This window comes from Hordeum vulgare, chromosome 6H (assembly GCF_904849725.1).
Source record: "Hordeum vulgare subsp. vulgare chromosome 6H, MorexV3_pseudomolecules_assembly, whole genome shotgun sequence".
Classification (NCBI taxonomy): domain Eukaryota; kingdom Viridiplantae; phylum Streptophyta; class Magnoliopsida; order Poales; family Poaceae; genus Hordeum; species Hordeum vulgare.
The window spans coordinates 548,207,111-548,225,852 of record NC_058523.1 but is presented as its reverse complement, the minus strand read 5'-3'; the positions used below and the strand labels follow the sequence as shown (position 1 = coordinate 548,225,852).

The 18,742-nt window shown below is 46.4% G+C and overlaps 1 protein-coding gene and 2 long non-coding RNA genes across 4 annotated transcripts; 2 read left to right on the top strand and 1 right to left on the bottom strand.

Moving 5' to 3' along the window:
- The first annotated feature begins 1,892 nt into the window (after window positions 1-1,892).
- LOC123404023 lies at window positions 1,893-2,929 on the top strand. 2 transcript variants are annotated; one of them, XR_006611615.1, is made up of 3 exons: window positions 1,901-2,170; window positions 2,286-2,475; window positions 2,620-2,929. It is a non-coding gene; the product is annotated as an uncharacterized LOC123404023 (long non-coding RNA). The 2 variants fall into 2 exon arrangements; XR_006611614.1 differs by lacking the exon at window positions 2,620-2,929 and having other exon boundaries at window positions 1,893-2,170; window positions 2,286-2,613.
- A 542-nt stretch (window positions 2,930-3,471) lies between these two features.
- LOC123404022 (phosphate transporter PHO1-2-like) lies at window positions 3,472-10,286 on the bottom strand. Its single transcript, XM_045097928.1, has 15 exons — window positions 9,753-10,286; window positions 9,589-9,642; window positions 9,183-9,468; window positions 6,823-7,186; window positions 6,630-6,678; window positions 6,277-6,351; window positions 6,033-6,162; window positions 5,794-5,914; window positions 5,433-5,676; window positions 5,224-5,328; window positions 5,100-5,144; window positions 4,862-5,014; window positions 4,490-4,768; window positions 4,265-4,401; window positions 3,472-4,179 (listed from the first exon to the last, which is right to left on the bottom strand). The coding sequence occupies exons 1-15, from the start codon at window positions 10,020-10,022 to the stop codon at window positions 4,092-4,094; spliced, it is 2,400 nt and encodes a 799-aa protein (XP_044953863.1). The 5' UTR covers window positions 10,023-10,286; the 3' UTR covers window positions 3,472-4,091.
- On the top strand, window positions 5,629-6,313 carry LOC123404024. Its single transcript, XR_006611616.1, has 3 exons — window positions 5,629-5,718; window positions 5,997-6,081; window positions 6,221-6,313. It is a non-coding gene; the product is annotated as an uncharacterized LOC123404024 (long non-coding RNA).
- Window positions 10,287-18,742: the final 8,456 nt, after the last annotated feature.

Genomic DNA, 18,742 nt, shown 5'->3' with positions numbered 1-18,742 from the left:
CTAACCTCGGAATTCATTGGTTATAAATACCAGAAACATATAGCCGAGGATCCAACCATTAAAGTGAAGTTGTTGATGAGTTGGGTTGAAGATAAGTTTGGATATAAGGTCAAGTATGGGAAGACATAGAAGGCCAAGCAAGTCGCTCTTAAAATGTTGTACGATGGATGGGAAGAGGCATACCACATGCTACCGAGGTTGTTGGGAGCGATGTCCTATAGAAACCCATGAATGTACCACTATGTCCAAGATATTGAAGGAGTGTTTCGTCGTGTCTTTTGTACGTTTGGCCCATGCATTGCAACTTTTGAGCATTTTCGTCCGATTTTGTCTATAGATGGAACATTCTTGACAGGCAAACACAAGGGCACACTCATGGTAGCAATGGCACATGATGCTAATGACCAAGTCTTGCCTGTGGCATTTGCTTTGGTCTCCGTGGAGAACCAAGACAACTGGGAATGATTCATGAGACTTGTGAGGACGACGGTCATTCCTACGAATAGGGAGGTATGCATCATATCCGATTGGCACCAAGGCATGTTGAAGGACGTGGATATTCACATTCCAGGGCATGCGAGGCTTCACCACCGATGGTGTATGAGGCACTTCGTTGCAAACTTTTACAGGGCTTGTAAGAACAAGGATCTTTGCAAGGATATTAACTCCGCATGTGTAGCCCTTCCCTCGATCGGTAGCTCGAAGATCATCACAATATCCTCCAAAGTGATGGTCATCTCACCAAGAGCAAGGTGAAAAGAGTGCATCTCCGACCTCCAACGGTCCGTAAGGGTGGTAATGGCCGTCGAGTTCAGCCATGGTGGTGTGTCTTTAAAGTTGAGCACAAATTGAAGAAGATCCATTCTTCTATAATAAGGCTCGTAACGACAGTCATATAAAAGAGATTCACGCGGGTTGTGCCCCCTCAACCGAAGAATTGGTGGAACCTAAAATAAACGCATAATTTTGAAACTTCTCTCAACTTGTCAAATCAAACAACGTAGATGCATAATTACCTCCCCCTATTTCCACTAGCACATTACGATGCTTCTGCTCGTAAAAATCATCAAGGCTTGGATATTTATCCGGCTCAAACATCCTACATAATAAATTTACCAATAAATAATATTAGGATTCAACATAATACATTTTTTCTATATCTACATCCTATACTACATTACAAACAAATCACAAACAACTACTTTTAACACAAGCAGTATATTCTTCGACATAAATCTTGACTCAAAAAATGGATCTACACTAATCTTGATTGAAAAAATGCATCTACAATAATCAATCTTGACTGAAAATAATTGGAGGAATAGAAGGAGAATACGTCAAGCAACTTGGGGACGGTTTGATCTACTGTTTTTTATGATAAAAATGAAAGATCAAGGTTGGATTTGTTGAAGAAGGAGAGAGGGGCGAGGGGCAGTTCTTCTGCCATGTGAGGAAGAAGAAGGGGTTGCGAGTGGGATGAGTCCTACCCGTGGCCCCGGGCGGTATTTGATCCACCTGAGAAACGCCAAAGGCACTGACGTTGCTGGAAACGCATACGGGTTCAGCGTTTCTGGCCTGCCACGTCACCACGCAACGCATGCTCGGTCTGGCAGTGGGCCAGGTCAGCAACGCATACGGGTTCGACGTTTCTATGCACATTGGCAACCCGCAGTGTGTGGCGTTGCCAAAAGGGTTAAATCGTGAAATTTTTTCGTGCCGAGTTCAGTGTGTGACGAATGTCGTCCCCAAGGTCAAAATAGTTATTTCGGCCCTACTTTTCCTCATGTACAACCCAACAAATCGCTGTGGCATGGCCCATGTAGTTACCGGGCCGGACCAGCCCATGAGATCATAATCCATGCCGGCCCAGGTTGTAGATAACCGTTGCCGTCTTCTTCATTCGCCTCCCTCTTCTCCCACCTCTGTCTCCGCCGCCGTCGACCGCCGCGCCTCCCACTCCCAGCCTCGCCGCCTCGAACGGGCAGAGTTGGGGCACGCTAGAGTAGCGAGGATGCTCGTTTTACAGGCGACCTTCAGCCGCGGCGGCGTCGTGCGCGGTGGGGCGGATGGGCAGCGACGCGCACCTCTGCGGCGAGCACCCCGACCGACCGACGACGCCTCGGTTGCGGCCCTCCTAGACTCCCGCTTCGACGCCGACGCGCTCAGGCAGGTATCGGTTCAGAAATTCCCCTCCTCTCGTCCCATATCCGCTGGACCGGATCGTGGCAGAGTTCGGGGCAGAATTTTGAAGTGGCTCTAGATTTATTCATTTTCTGTTGCTGCAGGCGCTAAAATGCTGTGGCTAGACATGGATTGGTCAGGAATTCTGCAGTATTTGCTTCAAATTTGTCTTTGGAGATGCTAGGTAGCGTGGATTCATTAGTTCATGCTGATAAGTGATAATATGTCCTGCACTCAGACTGAAACTGATGTTGAGGAGTTTGTGACACTGTCAAAGAGCGCAACTATGATGTGGTACGTTCTACGTAGATCATTTTTCCTTGTGTTGTATCCTTCTTCACCGGTCAGGTCGAGTACCCTCACCATCTGATTTGGGGCTGCTGCCTGCCCGGTGCTGTTGAAGTAAAATAAAATAAATTCTTGGTTGGTGTCTGCCAGACGGTGCTGGACAATAGGCCGCCTTGCCCGCCGTGCTGTGTCCTCCTTGCGATCAAGATGATCCCTCTATGGTGAGATGCGCATCTGTCCTGGTCTGTGCTTGCTGCTCTATCGGTTTGGCTTGCGTGCTTATGTAGTTCGACGCATATTTTTAGTTTTACTGCTAATGTTGGTATGGCATGGTTAAGGAAATGTTTAACTAGATGAATTCAGTGGGATCATTACTTCTTTGTCATTTTCATTGGGTTCTGTTGTTAGATTATACTACTCGATTATGCTTCTTGCACACGGGAAATGATGTTCATTACTATTTGATGCATTTTGGGTGCTAATGCTTGGTGTTATGCTTCTAGTTCTACCACATGTGGAATGGTGTTCATTACTACTATTTTGGTATTGTATAGAACGAGGACAGGTCCAAGGTTGAGTACATGGCGTGGAATCGGTTCAGACCTAAGCTCGTTTCTGCCGTGGTCGGTGGTGTTGACAACATCTGGATTGCAAGTTGTTTTGTGCATTAGCTTGCGTTCTGAATGGTTTGCAAACCTTGCTTGTCAAGGCTGTAGTTCAGATCAGAACAATTGTTGTATTTGACCTCGTGGTTGCTGTTTTGGGTTCCTGGAACTCGTGTGCTGTACCTCGGAGCTGCCACCGGAACGACCGTGTCTCACGTGAGATATTGTTGGACCGGTGTCCGGTGAGATCTCACCACAACTTCCTTTTTTATTGCTAAATGACTTCTGCTTTGTGTGGGCTGTCTTGACGAAGACCATTACTTGTAGACTTGGTTGGTCTATGGTAGCAACGTTGTCAACATGGTCAAAAAGTGGACCAATGTGATTACCCGGCAGAGAAACTAATGCTAGTCGGCATGTTTTTTTTCGCTCTTTTCAGATGTTGCACAGCCTGGCAAGGTATGCCTTTTGTAAAACAATCTGTAGAGTTCTGTTTTTACAGTCTTGCTTGCTATGAACATCAGTTATTTTCGTTTTACACTTTCTGTTATTGTTTGTCTGTGTGGGATTCCCCTTCAGGACATCAAAACTATGATGCATTTATCCCTCTTTTCTTCTTTAGTTCGCTGTATTTCTGTCTTTTGATTATACCCGTACTTCAATCCATTACCACCACATTGGATGGTATATCAATTGATCCTCGTATTAGTGGTTTGCACTAATTGCTGTCGAACAATCTACTGCTATCAGTGTGCAATGCTTTCCTGACTTCAGTGCTAGCACCTCCTGTGGCTGGGACGCCACGGACGCTGCCTCCAAGCTTCGCGTCCCCAGCTGCACCGCGTGTGCCAGGCGCACCACGAGCGGGCTACTTGCACAGGGAGGAATCACCGGAGCTAGTCTGCGCAATGGCTGCCCTGCCGGCGCGTTTGCATGGACCGACTTGGAGGATGGGGGCGATCGCCGATCCGTTGGTATCGGGCGCACGCTGTTACACTCTTCTCTCCGTCTTAATCATCAATCCGTTTCGAGTTCACGAAATGGCAATGGGACAGTCTTCACTGCTCTGAACTTGCCAACGTTGTTCAAGTGTTCGTTCTCCAGCCTGCAATCCAGTCAACCATATACCCGAGTTATAACCAAAATGTCAAACTGAAGATAAATTCGTGCTTTATACTAATCTCAAATACCTGTAGAAATTCCAGTGTCCCCGTCGTATTATTTCCATGGAGGCAAGGGAGAAATCAAGTAGGCGGGTCTCGTTTTTGCTAACACGGATCTTCATTACACTTTCAGTCCATGCTAGCCGAAGCACTAGGTTTAGCATCTGGATTTGTGAAAGAATTAGTAATCATAAATCTGGTCATTTTCTGTATTAATGCTGTAGTATAAATCAGTTGAACAAAGTACAATACCATGGAAACGTAGTAGGTAAACTTGTTCTTCAGGATGAGATCATCCCGGAGCCATAGGTTCTTAGATTTGGGAGTGAAAAAGCCCCAATCCTTCACAAAGTCCCAGTAGAGCTGGTAGACGGTGGCGCCTGCGGATGAGATGAGGACCATCCACATCCAGAATGGCGTCGGTGTAACATTGTACTTGAATCTGACGGCAGCCGCCACCATCGCCGACACGTACTTCCCGGCGTTGGCGAGCTGATTAACGTCATGTTCCTCTATGTACCTTCTTAAACACTTGAAAAGAAAAAATGGCCAAAAAGTTCAGTTTGAAACTGATTTTGACAACCTGAGATCTTACTGTTGTGCGTTTATGGATTTGATTTGTACCTGCATAGCTCTCCAATAGTAAGGGAGAAAAGAGATGAAATAGGCCAGGTGTTTGTATTGCTGGCTGTTAGTACAGTTCTCATATGGGTTAGCCCTAAAGCTTCCTGCCATGAAGTAGCACGCTGCAAACTCCATGTGTCTTAACAATGGAATCTGGAACATGGGCAAGTTTTACTCATGAGGACTTGCATTTTAAGGCTACTCGGTTGTAGTATAACCTTGTGATTGTGACCATTACCTGGCTAGTTAGCTGATCAGCCATGAAGAAATCAGCCATCAGAACCTGAATCACAAGGCAGGCTTACCATCAAACATATGTTCACAATTGTTTCGTGGATCGAAAACTGTAGAAGTCTCCTTACTTTGTAGAATGGCGAGAATATGATGTTGCGCATAATGCGCATGAAGCAGTAACGCGTCGAGCGGTAGAACACGTTGAACGGGTAGAATAAAAGTCCGGCCGACAACTGAAACAGGTAGATTCAGATTCCGTATTTTGAGAACTGACATCAGTTGCAACATAGCCTTAGCAATCAATTTTTGCTCCAAATAGATAGCCTGTGTTTCTTACCACTATGAGGCCCCCGGGCACGGCGTTGGCGTAGGACGCGCCGGCATTCCTGAGGAAGAGGTTGATGACCAGCGCTGCGACGACGGTGCACATGATGGAGGCGGACATGAGGAAGGCGTCCCGGTGCGTGAGGGCGGTGTCGGGCGCGAAGTCGAATATGAAGTTCTGGTTGATCCGGGTGCTCTTCCACATGAACAGGTTGCATCCGTAGAGGAAGCAGTGCAGGCTGATGAGCGCGAACATGCTGCAGACGAGCAAAGGAACGAACATCTACGGTCATGTCGAGGTAAAGAAGAATACTGAATTCATGCCAAGAACAGAGCTCTTCTATATGGTCTGAACCCTTGGTTTGAGAGGTTACCTGAAGACATGATAGACTACTTCCATGTAGGCCGTGTTTCCGGCGGAGGCAAAAATGCCGGAAACATGGGCCAAGATGGCGTATATGATGAACAGACTCACAAATGTGCCCGTGAACAAGCCTGAAATTTAACACGGAACAAGATAACTGTAAAGTTAGAATTTTAAATGTTTTTTACCATTATCTGAATCTGATGGTATTAGGTAGGTGAATCTGATGTATGAACTCTGCGCGCCTACCTACGAGGAAGGTGATCATGTGGGTGTTCTTGGGCTGCTGCGGGTTGAGGTACTTCATCGCCACCATCCTATCATTACCAGCGAAATGCTTCAGGAAGAGTGACTCGACCTCGTCCGAGAGCTGAAGAACCTGCCCAGAGTATCATTCACAGTATTGTTCACTCGCTTGAGTTCTTTGTGCTGCACAGGTTGTAGATGATGTTGAAGTGTACTTCAAAAACGTTGAACTGTAAGATGATGATACCTTGTCAGACGTGCTGAACGACGATCTCTTCACCTCCTGCGAGAAAAGTTCCGTCGCACGCTGTTGCTCCGATACCTGAGAGCATATTTCGTGTCAATCGCCGACATCGAAATGTAAATACATTTGGTGTTCATGTTTATGTCAATTTTATCACCAGTTTTTTTGTTAGTTAGTGCAAATTGCAGTAGTATGTCAATTGTCTGGGACGACCACACAGATCAGAGATCACTAGCTGTGTGTGCTATTTGGTTATAGCTGATACTAACAGTATATTCTCCCGTCCATCCGTTTTGCAAAGTAGGTGCACATATCGTGCTTTAGCAAAGTTGTTATGTTAATTATGACGTACGTACCTTGACGAATTTCTTGAGAATCTTAGTGAAGGCCTTTACATTCAGAGAACTGCACCCATCCATCCATGCAAGCAACAGAAAAGGCACAAGAAATCCGTTAGCCCTCACCATCGTAGAGATGTCACAATTCTCACGGAGAAAGCAAACAAAATCAATCAACTGAATGCACGGCGATTGCGGCCGGAGTGCGCACCTGAACTTCTTGAGCAGCTCGAGGCCGCGGTAGAGCGCCATGAATGCGTCGCGGATGTTCTTCTCGGCGTGCTGCACCTTCTTGCGGTGGACGAAGGCGGCGGCGGGGTCGGCGCCGTCCTTGCGCAGCACGTTCACCAGCTCCTCCCACACCTTGAGCGCCGCCCGGCCCGGGTTGCTCGCCGGGATGTCGATCCTCACCGTCGACGGCAGCTGCAGCCTCCTGTTGCCTCCGTCTTTCTTGGCGTCCTTCTTCCCCGGCAGCCGCACGAAGCTGACGCCGTTGCGCTCCAACGCCGCCATCACCTCGTCGGCCACCGCCGCGCCCTCCGTCATCTGCGCCTGCTGCTGCTCCACGCTGCCATCTGCACCGTGCCATGCCCATCCGTGTCAGTGTCATAGCCTCCGATGTCCGATCGATGGAGGTGGTGCTCACGTGCCATACTGCCATGCACACGCGTAAAGGATGATCGATCGGGAGGCCGGTGGTGGGGTTCATGTGCCGGGGAGTAAAGTCTATTGTAAACCTTGAGCTTTTATGCTTCGTCGGTTTTAAACCCCAACCTCCAAATCCCTGAAATCGGCACCCCCAACTCCCTAATCCCGGTGGTTTTTGCCCTTGCTGCCGTATCCAAACAGAGGAAGGCCGGGATTGGTGAGTCAGCGAGCTTTTTTGGGTCCCGCTCGGTCGCTGGTTGAGCCAGACCAGCTCGCACCGCTTCCCTAAAAAAAAACAACTCGCATCGCTCGTCGCTCACTTCACCCCTTCCCCTCCTCTCCCGACGTAGCAACTTCCCCCGGCGGCGGCAATGGCGACCCTGGGTGGATGATCGCAACGAGCTTTGACGACCACGCCGGCGGCAATTGAACCGGTGAGTCATCCTCTTCGCCTGTGATTGATCCGGGGTCTTCTTTTCTTCCTGCCCTGAGTTAGGTTTAGGGTTTTACATGGGCAAAAACAGGCGTTTTTTGCGCGATTTGTGGCCTCTTGAATGTAACGATTTGGGGGCAAATACTTATTCATGAACCAATACCTGTCATGGATAGTAGTATCTCTCCTTTTTGATAGCAATACACTTTGTACTGGTTCTGCAATACAGGGGCAAAAAGTGGTGTTTTTCTACTGATTCTGTAGTCTGCAGTTACACATTCATGAACCAATACCTGCCATGGTTTTACAGGGGCAAAAGGTGGCGTTTTTTTACTGATTCTGCAGTACATTTTTGTACTGATTTTAGTACTGATTCTGCAGTTACTCAATGTCAGGTTATTGATTCTGCAATAGATTTTAGTATTGATTCTGTAATAGATTTTAGTACTGATTCTGCATTAGATTTCAAGTGATAAGTGGCCCCGTGAAGAACAGTTTCAGATTTGATGACGAGTGACTGATGCATCAAGGTTCAGACCGTGAATATTTTGTTCTGCAGCAAGCACAGACTGATGCATCAAGGTCTACACCTCCAGCAAGCTCTCAAGTTCCAAGAAGTACAATCCCTGCTAGTTCTCAAGCTGAAACATCAAGGTTCAAACCTCCTAGAATGACAAGAAGCACTAACCCTGAGGGAAGCACATTTGCTGGGAGAGGAACATGAAGAGCATCAGGGAGAGGGACTGGAAGAGGAACATGGAGAGGAAGTGGAAGAGGAGTAATTGGTGGAGCATGGGGGGATTACTTCTATGCAAGTGGCAATTACTAAAGATGTTTTCCAATTGTTGGATAAGATCTTCAGTAATTGCATTTGTTATTGCAAGTGGTAATGTCTTTTGGTACATGTGGTTGCCTTTTGATTTCAGTTACAAACCATGTTAAGTAATGAATGATGTTTGGGAGTTGTGATTTTTGGAAATGAAATTCCTGTTATATATGTTGGAGTACTTTATATGTTGATGTCAATTTGCTGTCAAATTTGAGAGCTTATACAGCAGCCCTGCAACTAACAGCAAATTGCTGTCAAATTTGTTCGATCAAATAAAACAAATATGTCTTCTGGCTCTAACTTAACAGCAGCCCTGCAACTAAACCAGCAAAAAAATCATTCCAGCCTCCCGCCATGCATCAAACAGAGAGACAGAGAGTGGGGCAAACCCAGCCTCCCACTGTGCCACGTCACCCAATCCTCCCCTGAAACGGAATTAAGGTGCTTAACCATCGGGATTAGAGATTGGGGGTGTCGATTTTAGGGATTTAGAGATTGAGGTTTAAAACCGACGAAGCATACGAGCTTAAGGTTTACAATAGACTTTACTCTGTGCGGGGACGTGACGTGGGTTGGTTGGGTGTCGTACGTCGACACCAACGGACGACGTGCGTGCGCGCGCACCGGTCTGTGCTCTGGAGTCTGGAGTATGGACACCTACCTGACATGGACTGCGGCGTGGCGAGGCCGGAGAGGAGGTAGCGTCCGGAGTTGCTGAGCGCCGGGGATGGCGGCGCCACCGGCGGCATGGAGCGGCTGCGGCCGAGGAGGGAGCCCCGTGCGCGGCGGGTGGCGGCGTGGTCGGCGAGGATGCGCTTGACGTCGGCGAGGATGCGGAGCTGGTCGATGAGCGCCTCGCCGCGGCCGAGCAGCTCCCCCTCCTGCGCCGCGTAGAAGGTGTTCACCTTCTCCAGCTCCTCGTCCGCCTTCTCCAAGAACTCCCGCTCCTGCACACATCAGACACACATACAAAAACATCAGTTACTTTCGCGGTCAATAAAGATGAGTAATTCAGCCACAGATGCACCGACGGATGAATGAATGCATGCACGCACGCATAAGCTTACATGCTTGTCCGTGGATCGCACCAGCTCCCTGGAATCCCCGCTCTCCTCGTCATCCTGCAATCCAGAATGCACATCGATCGATGAGTACCGTGCACGCACGTAGCCAGCCAAGACGGATGACGACCAACTCAGCGTATCTATTCGTATCGTATCCCCTGACGCACCGTGGAGGCCTGCACCCGGGGCCCGAACCGGGCGGCGAGTGCGCGGACGGGGTCGAGCATGGAGAAGCCAGCGCCATAGCCGACGCTCTCGACGCCCGCGGCGAGGGCGGCGGTCTCCGGCGAGGAGCCTCCCGCGCTGCTGTCGTCGTCTGCCTCGCGCCGTGCGACCTTGATCTTCTTGACGAGCTTCTTGAGGCACTTGTAGTCGACGAAGGCGCCCTTCCACTCCGGGATGATGCTGGCCTCGTACTCCCGCGAGAACTTCACCATGTCCACGCCACCGCCTATATACCACAATCCACTCTGATCAGGCCGATCTTGGGTCGGGGATTGAAGCTGGTTGCTTCTTGTCCCAGCCGATCGATCGGAGCCAGATGGTTACATGCGGAGGACAAGAGGAGGAGAGCTGGAGAGGGGGACAGGGACAGGCAGGAGTGATGGGAGAAGCAACGCTGCTTATATAGACCGGGCTATGGACAGATGATCGGAGAAGCTACGGAGGATACTCTTTCCCTCCCCTTTCCCTTCCCTCTTCCCACTAAAGAATGTGTGTGCAGTGCCCACAATTGAGCACCAAATTGGGAGGGAGGGAGTCACTAGTGGTAGCGACGATAGATCAATCCCTAGTGCTGCGGAAAGGGAAGGAGATGCTGAAAAAGCATTGGGTACAGAAGGAATCAAAAGGAGGAACTAATCGAAAAGCCGGTGCCGATCGAGAAAGTCGACGGAATTCGTAGTGGACGGACACAATGCAGTGCACGACAGATTGATTTGTTTGTGCGGCTACTCGATCTATAATAACTGGTTGCAATTTGCATGCGTCACTCAGGAAGAAAGCTAATGGAGGAAGGAAAGAAGGGCCAGGCTAGGGGTAGAAGAAGATGAAGATGAGAGATTCATTCATTCGTTCGTCGGAGTAATTGATTTGTCGAGCTAAGATAGGCAGGCGCGCGGATGTGCACCCATGTTTTGGGCGAAAAGGCAGGGAGGTCACGAGCGATTTCGGGAGCTACGCAACGTACCAACACGCTTGCTCATCGGCCGGCTTGTCTGAAAACGCGAACCATCAACCACCTGATCGATTCCAGCTAGCTGGATGCCTGGATCAGACGTTCATTAGACTCATACTTACGGTATGTGTGATCGGTGCGTCGTGTCACTGCCATATATATCATGAATTGTCAAGATCATCGTCACGGGATCGATCGATATGTAGTTCGAGCACGTAGCAAATTCGTTCTTGGAAAACCGGTTGATTACTTGCCGTAGGGAAGGGCCAGGTTGGTTCGGTGGCCGGAGCAACCAAAATCAGCAGGTAATCCGGTTTCTTCGACTTGTAGATTAATTAAGTATGCCGTGTGTAATTATCACGCTTTTGGTTAATCAGCTACATCCTTAATTAGCACGTTATATCTTATGTGAGTGTGGTGGCTCTTTACACATTTCGTGGGTCGATTGGGCGGCAAAAGGAAGGAAAGAAGATACCCTAAAAAAAAGGAAGGAAAGAAAGAAGATGGATTGGATGCAAGTTGGAGGGAGATCCATCCCACGCACGCAGAAGGCAGAATGCATGGTGGCCACGCGCGCTGCAGCCGGTGGTGGCGAGCGGCGGGATCCCGACGTGGCCGTGACGCGCCGGGCGATGGCCTCCGCACTATGGCCGCACCCACTGCATCCATGCATGCACCCTTTTCTAGCGAAAAAAATCTATTTTAAACCTGAACTGGTAGAGCTTCGACGGAATGAACCCTCATGTCCAAATCCCCGTCGATTGCATCCTAAACTTTCAAATTTCGGTCTAAATCGAACCTTGGAGTGGACTGCCAAACAGGGATTGGTGACGTGGCAATGTATGGCCGGGAATGCTTGCGTTGCGGATGGGCCGGAGCGCAGATGGACTGGGTCGGCCCATTGTTTCCCGTCTGTCGTGAGGTTGGACAGGCCCGCGAGGCAGAGGAGCCCCTTATGAGCCGTGCAACGTGGTCCAGGGACTCCACCTCGACAACTCCGTGCCTTCTCCCGTCTTCCACCTCTCTCGCACGGCAGCAATGGCGACCGGTGGGTCGTAAATAATTATAACCATATACATATAAAATGACAGCAATGGAATCCCAATCCCCTGCTTTTATTTGTAAAGTCTCTATTCCTCGATGATCAAAGCCCAAAGATCTATGAACCACCTCATGATCGGTTGAACGACGACGATCGTGACGGCGCGACGGCGCAAACAAGTGGAGGTAAACACCTCGATGCCCTCCTCTTCCGATGCTCGTAGTTTAGGCTCTGATTGCGGCAACATTGTTAGGTTTTACCCAGATTTTGGGGGAGGTTTATTTGCGGGCAAAAAAGATGCGATTTTTCTTTGATTTAGCCGTAGATTTCGATGTTGAAATGCAAAGATAGGTTAATTTTGCTCGTATTATTTGTTTATTGCAATGATATCATGGATCCGAGCGAGATTTTGCATGTCCGTTTCCATCTGGGTGGGGAGTTCGTTCTATTGGCCCTAATCTGCAATATGTTGGAGGAGATGAAGCAATGTCAGACATAGAAAGGGATTAACTATCTCTCCAGGAAGTGAATGGATTTTTGAAGGATCACATTGCATTGAAGGAGTCTATGAAGTTCTATTTCTTGATTCCTGGTCAAGAACTTGTGAATGGCTTGATGTTTCTAAATGATGACAACAAATGTGTTAAGATGGCAGATTATGTAGATGTTGATGCTGTTGCAGATGTGTATGTACAGTACCGTGGAGAAGAAGATACTGCCGACAGTAGCAGTGGCAGTGACTTTGAGGATGAGATAGTTTCTTTGACAGATTCTGAACCTGATGTTGTGATCACAGCTGCAAAGCCTGATGAATCTGACACTGATGTGCTTATCACTGATGCAACAGGTGTGGTCAGACAAGTTATGAGCGGTCCACAGAAACATAGAACAAGCACTAGAAGGCATACTAAGCATATAGTTGCTGCATGGCATGACAATGTGACTCAACTTCCAAATGTCAGTCAAGGACCACTTTCTCAAGTGCTTGATCCAACTCAATACACAGTTGCTGCAGCAGGGCATGATGTTGCTGCAAGACATGAAGGTGCTGCAATGGAAGATTTTGCTTCTGATTCAGACAGTGACTTTGTGTACATTCCACACAGTGATGACAGTGGAGAAGATTCAGAGGTTGTGGAGCTACAATCTAGGAAAGAGGAGCACCCTCCGCCACCGCAGTCAAACAATGTGCGCCGCCCGGATCACACGTAGCAAGAGAATGAACTGCGGCAGGATGTCGTTGAGGTTGCCATGCCGTAGGTGCTGGATCCACTTGTCACCCTCCAGTGCAGCTTTGACAGTCCTATTCTTCCGCGTCGAATGGTTGAACAGGTCCGAGTACTCCAGGCAAAGAGGCCATTCGAAACATTCCTTCCTGCTCTACTCGGTTTATTCCCATGATGGCGGGTGCGAAATATAAGGTTTAGGGGTGTCGCTAGGCATACCTCCTTTTCGGTTCTCTTTTCCTAATCCCCATGTTCTTTCTTGTGTGAGTGTCTTATGCTAAGTTTTTTAACCAACGTGCTCTGTTTAGTGAAAGTGATCCAGACTGGCTAATTCATGTCATGGTTGCCTCAAATTTAACTCTTCTCTTCTGCTCACATTTTACTCACATGTTATAGAACATCGCACCACCTAAACTCAGTATGAGACATGATACGTTCATTTTGCATCATGCTTTCATGTTGATATTTATCGCTTTTTGGACTCTTATTACACTTCACGGTACAATACTTATGCCTTTTCTCTCTTATTTTGCAAGGTTTATATGAAGAAGGAGAATGCCGGCAGCTGGAATTCTGGCCTGAAAAGGGAGCAAGTTTGAGATACCTACTCTGCGCAACTCCAAAAGCCGTGAAAATCAACAAGGATTTATTTTGGAATTTATAAAAAATACTGGGCCGAAGAAGTACCAGAGGGGTGCCAGCAGGAGGCCACAAGCCTGTTAGGCACGACCTACCCCCCTGGCCGCGCCTAGGGGGCTTGTGGGATCCCAGCTGACCCTCTGGCCCCCCTCTTTTGCTACAAGAAGGGTTTCATTCCAGAAAAAATCAGGAGGACGCTTTTCGGAGGATTCGCCGCCGCCACGAGGCGGAACTTGAGCAGAACCAATCTAGAGCTCCGGCAGGACGATCCTGCCGGGGAAACTTCCCTCCCGGAGGGGGAAATCGTCGCCATCGTCATCACCAACACTCCTCTCATCGGAGGGGACTCATCACCATCAACATCTTCATCAGCACCATCTCATCTCCAAACCCTAGTTCATCCCTTTTAACCAATCTCCGTCTCGCGACTCCGATTGGTACTTATAAGGTTGCTAGTAGTGTTAATTACTCTTTGTAGTTGATGCTAGTTGGATTACTTGGTGGAAGATTATATGTTCAGATCTTTGGTTCCTGAGGACATGGGATAAGTAATGCTATAAGTAGTCATGTGAATTTGGTATTCGTTCGATATTTTGATGTGTTGTATGTTGTTTTTCCTCTAGTGGTGTTATGTGAACGTCGACTACATAACACTTCACCATTATTTGGGCCTAGAGGAAGGCATTGGGAAGTAGTAAGTAGATGATGGGTTGCTAGAGTGACAGAAGGTTAAACCCTAGTTTATGCGTTGCTTCGTAAGGGGCTGATTTGGATCCACTAGTTTAATGCTATGGTTAGACTTTGTCTTAATTCTTCTTTCATAGTTGCGGATGCTTGCGAGAGGGGTTAATCATAAGTGAGATGCTTGTCCAAGTAAGGGCAGTACCCAAGCGTCGGTCCACCCACATATCTAACTATCAAAGTAAGGGGCTGATTTGGATCCACTAGTTTAATGCTATGGTTAGACTTTGTCTTAATTCTTCTTTCATAGTTGCGGATGCTTGCGAGAGGGGTTAATCATAAGTGAGATGCTTGTACACGTAAGGGCAGTACCCAAGCGTCGGTCCATTCACATATCTAACTATCAAAGTAGCGAACGCGAATCATATGAACATGATGAAAAATAGGTTGACAGAATTTCCCATGTGTCCTCGGGAGCATTTTACCTCCTATAAGAGTTTGTTCAGGCTTGTCCCTTGCTACAAAAGGGATTGGGACACTTTGCTGCACCGTTGTTACTTTTGTTACTTGCTACTTGCTGCGAATCATGTTGCCACACAACTATCTGTTACCGATAATTTCAGTGCTTGCAGAGATTACCTTGGTGAAAACCACTTGTCAGATCCTTCTGCTCCTCGTTGGGTTCAACACTCTTACTTATCAAAAGGACTAAGATAGATCCCCTATACTTGTGGGTCATCAAGACTCTTTTCTGGCGTCGTTGCCGGGGAGTGAAGCGCCTTCGGTAAGTGTAATTTGGTAAGGAAACATTTATATAGTTTGCTGAAATTTATTGTCACTTGTTTCTATTTAAACTAATCCTTTGAGGGGCTTGTTCGGGGTATCTTCACCTCGAACGGAAGCACAAGGAGTTGCTCCTCAACCTGCTGCACCTACTAAAAATATTTGCTATGAATTTCCTTCGGGTATGCTTGAGAAACTGCTGGCTAATCCTTTTACAGGAGATGGAACATTACATCCAGACTTGCATCTAATCTATGTAGATGAAGTTTGTGGTTTATTTAAGCTTGCAGGTTTGCCCGAGGATGAGGTCAAGAAGAAGGTCTTTCCCTTATCTTTGAGGGATAAGGCGTTGACATGGTATAGGCTATGTGATGATACTGGATCATGGAACTACAATCGGTTGAAATTGGAATTTCATCAAAAGTTTTATCCTATGCATCTAGTATATCGTGATCGGAATTATATTTATAATTTTTGGCCTCGTGACAGAGAAAGCATCGCTCAAGCTTGGGGGAGGCTTAAATCAATGTTATATTCATGCCCCAACCATGAGCTCTCGAGAGAAATTATCATTCAAAACTTCTATGATCGGCTTTCTCATGATGATCGCACCATGCTTGACACTTCTTGTACCGGTTCTTTTATGAGAGAGATATTGACTTCAAATGGAATTTATTGGAAAGAATTAAACGCAACTCTGAAGATTGGGAGCTTGATGAAGGTAAGGTGTCAAGTATGAATTTCAAGTTTGATTGCGTTAAATCCTTTGTTGAAACAAATACTTTTTGTGATTTTAGCGCTAAATATGGACTTGACTCTGAGATAGTAGCTTCATTGTGTGAATCATTTGCTGCTCATATTGATCTCCCCAAAGAGAAGTGGTTTAAATATCATCCTCCCTTAGAAGTCAATGTAGTTAAACCCAATCCAGTTGAAGAGAGAGTCATTGCCTATAATGATCCTATTGTTTCCAGTGCTTACATTCAGAAACCACATTTCCCTGTTAGGATAAAGGATCATTCTAAAGCTTCAACTGTGATACATAGAGGCTACATTAGAACACCTACACCCCCTGAGCAAATTAGAGTTGAACCTAGCATTGCTATTATCAAAGATCTTCTGTCCGACAATGTTGAGGGACATGATATTCATTTCTGTGAAGATGCTGCTAGAATTGCTAAACCTCATGCTAGAGACAAACATAGGCCTGTTGTTGGCACGCCTGTTGTTTTTGTTAAGATAGGAGATCATTGTTATCATGGTTTATGTGACGTGGGTGCTAGTGTTAGTGCAATACCTCAATCCTTATATGATGAAATTAAAGACGAGATTGCACCTGTTGAGATGGAACCTATTGATGTCACTATCCAGCTTGCCAATAGAGATACTATCTGCCCTGTGGGAATTGTTAGGGATGTTGAAGTCTTGTGTGGTAAAACGAAGTATCCTGCTGATTTCCTCGTTCTTGCTACCACACAAGATAGCTTTTGTCCCATCATATTTGGCAGACCCTTCCTCAATACCGTCAATGCTCATATTGACTGTGAGAAGCAAACTGTCACTGTTGGCTTTGAAGGTGTGTCACATGAGTTCAATTTCTCCAAGTTTGGTAGACAACCTCATGAAAAAGAGTTGCCTAGTAAGGATGAAATTATTGCCCTAGCTTCTATTGCCGTGCCTCCTACTGATCCCTTAGAGCAATACTTGCTTGAGCATGAAAATGATATGCATATGGATGAAAGGGATGAGATAGATAGAGTTGTCTTAGAACAATATCCTATCCTTAAGAATAACTTGCCTGTTGAACTGCTTGGAGATCCACCCCCACCAAAGGGTGATCCTGTGTTCGAGCTTAAATAGTTGCCTGATACTCTTAAGTATGCTTATCTCGATGAAAAAGAAATATATCCTGTTATAATTAGTGCTAGTCTCTCAGAGCATGAAGAAAAGAAGTTACTAAAAACTCTCAGGAAGCACCGTGCTGCTATTGGATATACTCTTGATGATCTTAAGGGCATTAGTCCCACTCTATGCCAGCACAAGATTAAAACCGATTCTGATTCCAAACTAGTTGTTGATCATCAAAAAAGATTGAATCCTAAGATGAAAGAGGTAGTAAGAGAAGAAATACTAAAACTCCTGGAAGCAGGTATTATTTATCATGTTGCTCATAGCGATTGGGTAAGTCCGGTGCATTGCGTCCCTAAGAAGGGAGGTATTACCGTTGTCCCTAATGATAAGGATGAATTGATCCCACAGAGGATTATTACTGGCTATAGGATGGTGATCGATTTTAGGAAATTGAATAAAGCCACTAGGAAAGATCATTACCCTTTGCCTTTTATCGACCAAATGCTAGAAAGACTGTCTAAACACACACACTTTTGCTTTCTAGACGGTTATTCTGGTTTCTCCCAAATACCAGTTGCACAAGGTGATCAGGAGAAAACCACTTTCACCTGCCCTTTCGGTACCTTCGCTTACAAACATATACCTTTTGGCTTATGTAATGCACCTGCTACCTTTCAAAGATGTATGATGGCTATATTCTCTGACTTTTGCGAAAAGATTGTTGAGGTTTTCATGGATGACTTCTCCGTCTACGGGTCTTCTTTTGATGATTGCCTCAGCAACCTTGATCGAGTCTTGCAGAGATGTAAAGACACCAATCTTGTATTGAATTGGGAGAAGTGCCACTTTATGGTTAATGAAGGCATCGTCTTAGGACATAAAATTTCTGAAAGTGGTATTGAAGTCGACAAGGCTAAGGTTGATGCAATCGAGAAAATGCCATGCCCCAGAGATATCAAATGTATAAGAAGTTTCCTTGGTCATGCTGGTTTCTATAGAAGGTTCATTAAAGACTTCTCTAAGATTTCTAGGCCTCTTACCAATCTCTTGCAAAAGGATATTCCTTTTGTTTTTGACGATGATTGTGAGGAAGCCTTCGAAATACTTAAGAAGGCCTTGATAACTGCACCTATTGTTCAACCACCTGATTGGAACTTACCTTTTGAAATCATGTGTGATGCTAGTGATTATGCTGTTGGTGCTGTCCTAGGGCAAAGAGTTGATAAGAAGTTGAATGTTATTCACTATGCTAGTAAAACTCTAGACAGTGCCCAAAGAAACTATGCTACTACTGAAAAGGAATTTTTAGTAGCCTGTTTGCATGTGAAAAGTTCAGATCTTACATAGTTGATTCCAAAGTCACTATTCACACTGATCACGCTGCTATTAAGTACCTCATGGATAAGAAAGACGCTAAACCTAGACTTATCACATGGGTTCTCTTGCTACAAGAATTTGATTTGCATGTTGTCGACAGGAAGGATGCTGAAAACCCAGTAGCAGATAACTTGTCTAGGTTGGAGAATGTCCTTGATGACCCACAACCTATTAATGATAGCTTCCCTGATGAGCAATTGAATGTCATCAATGCTTCACGTAGTGCATCGTGGTATGCTGATTATGCAAACTACATCGTTGCCAAATATATACCACCTAGTTTCACATACCAGCAAAAGAAGAAATTCTTCTTTGATTTGAGACATTACTTCTGGGATGATCCTCACCTTTATAAGGAAGGAGTAGATGGTGTTATTAGAT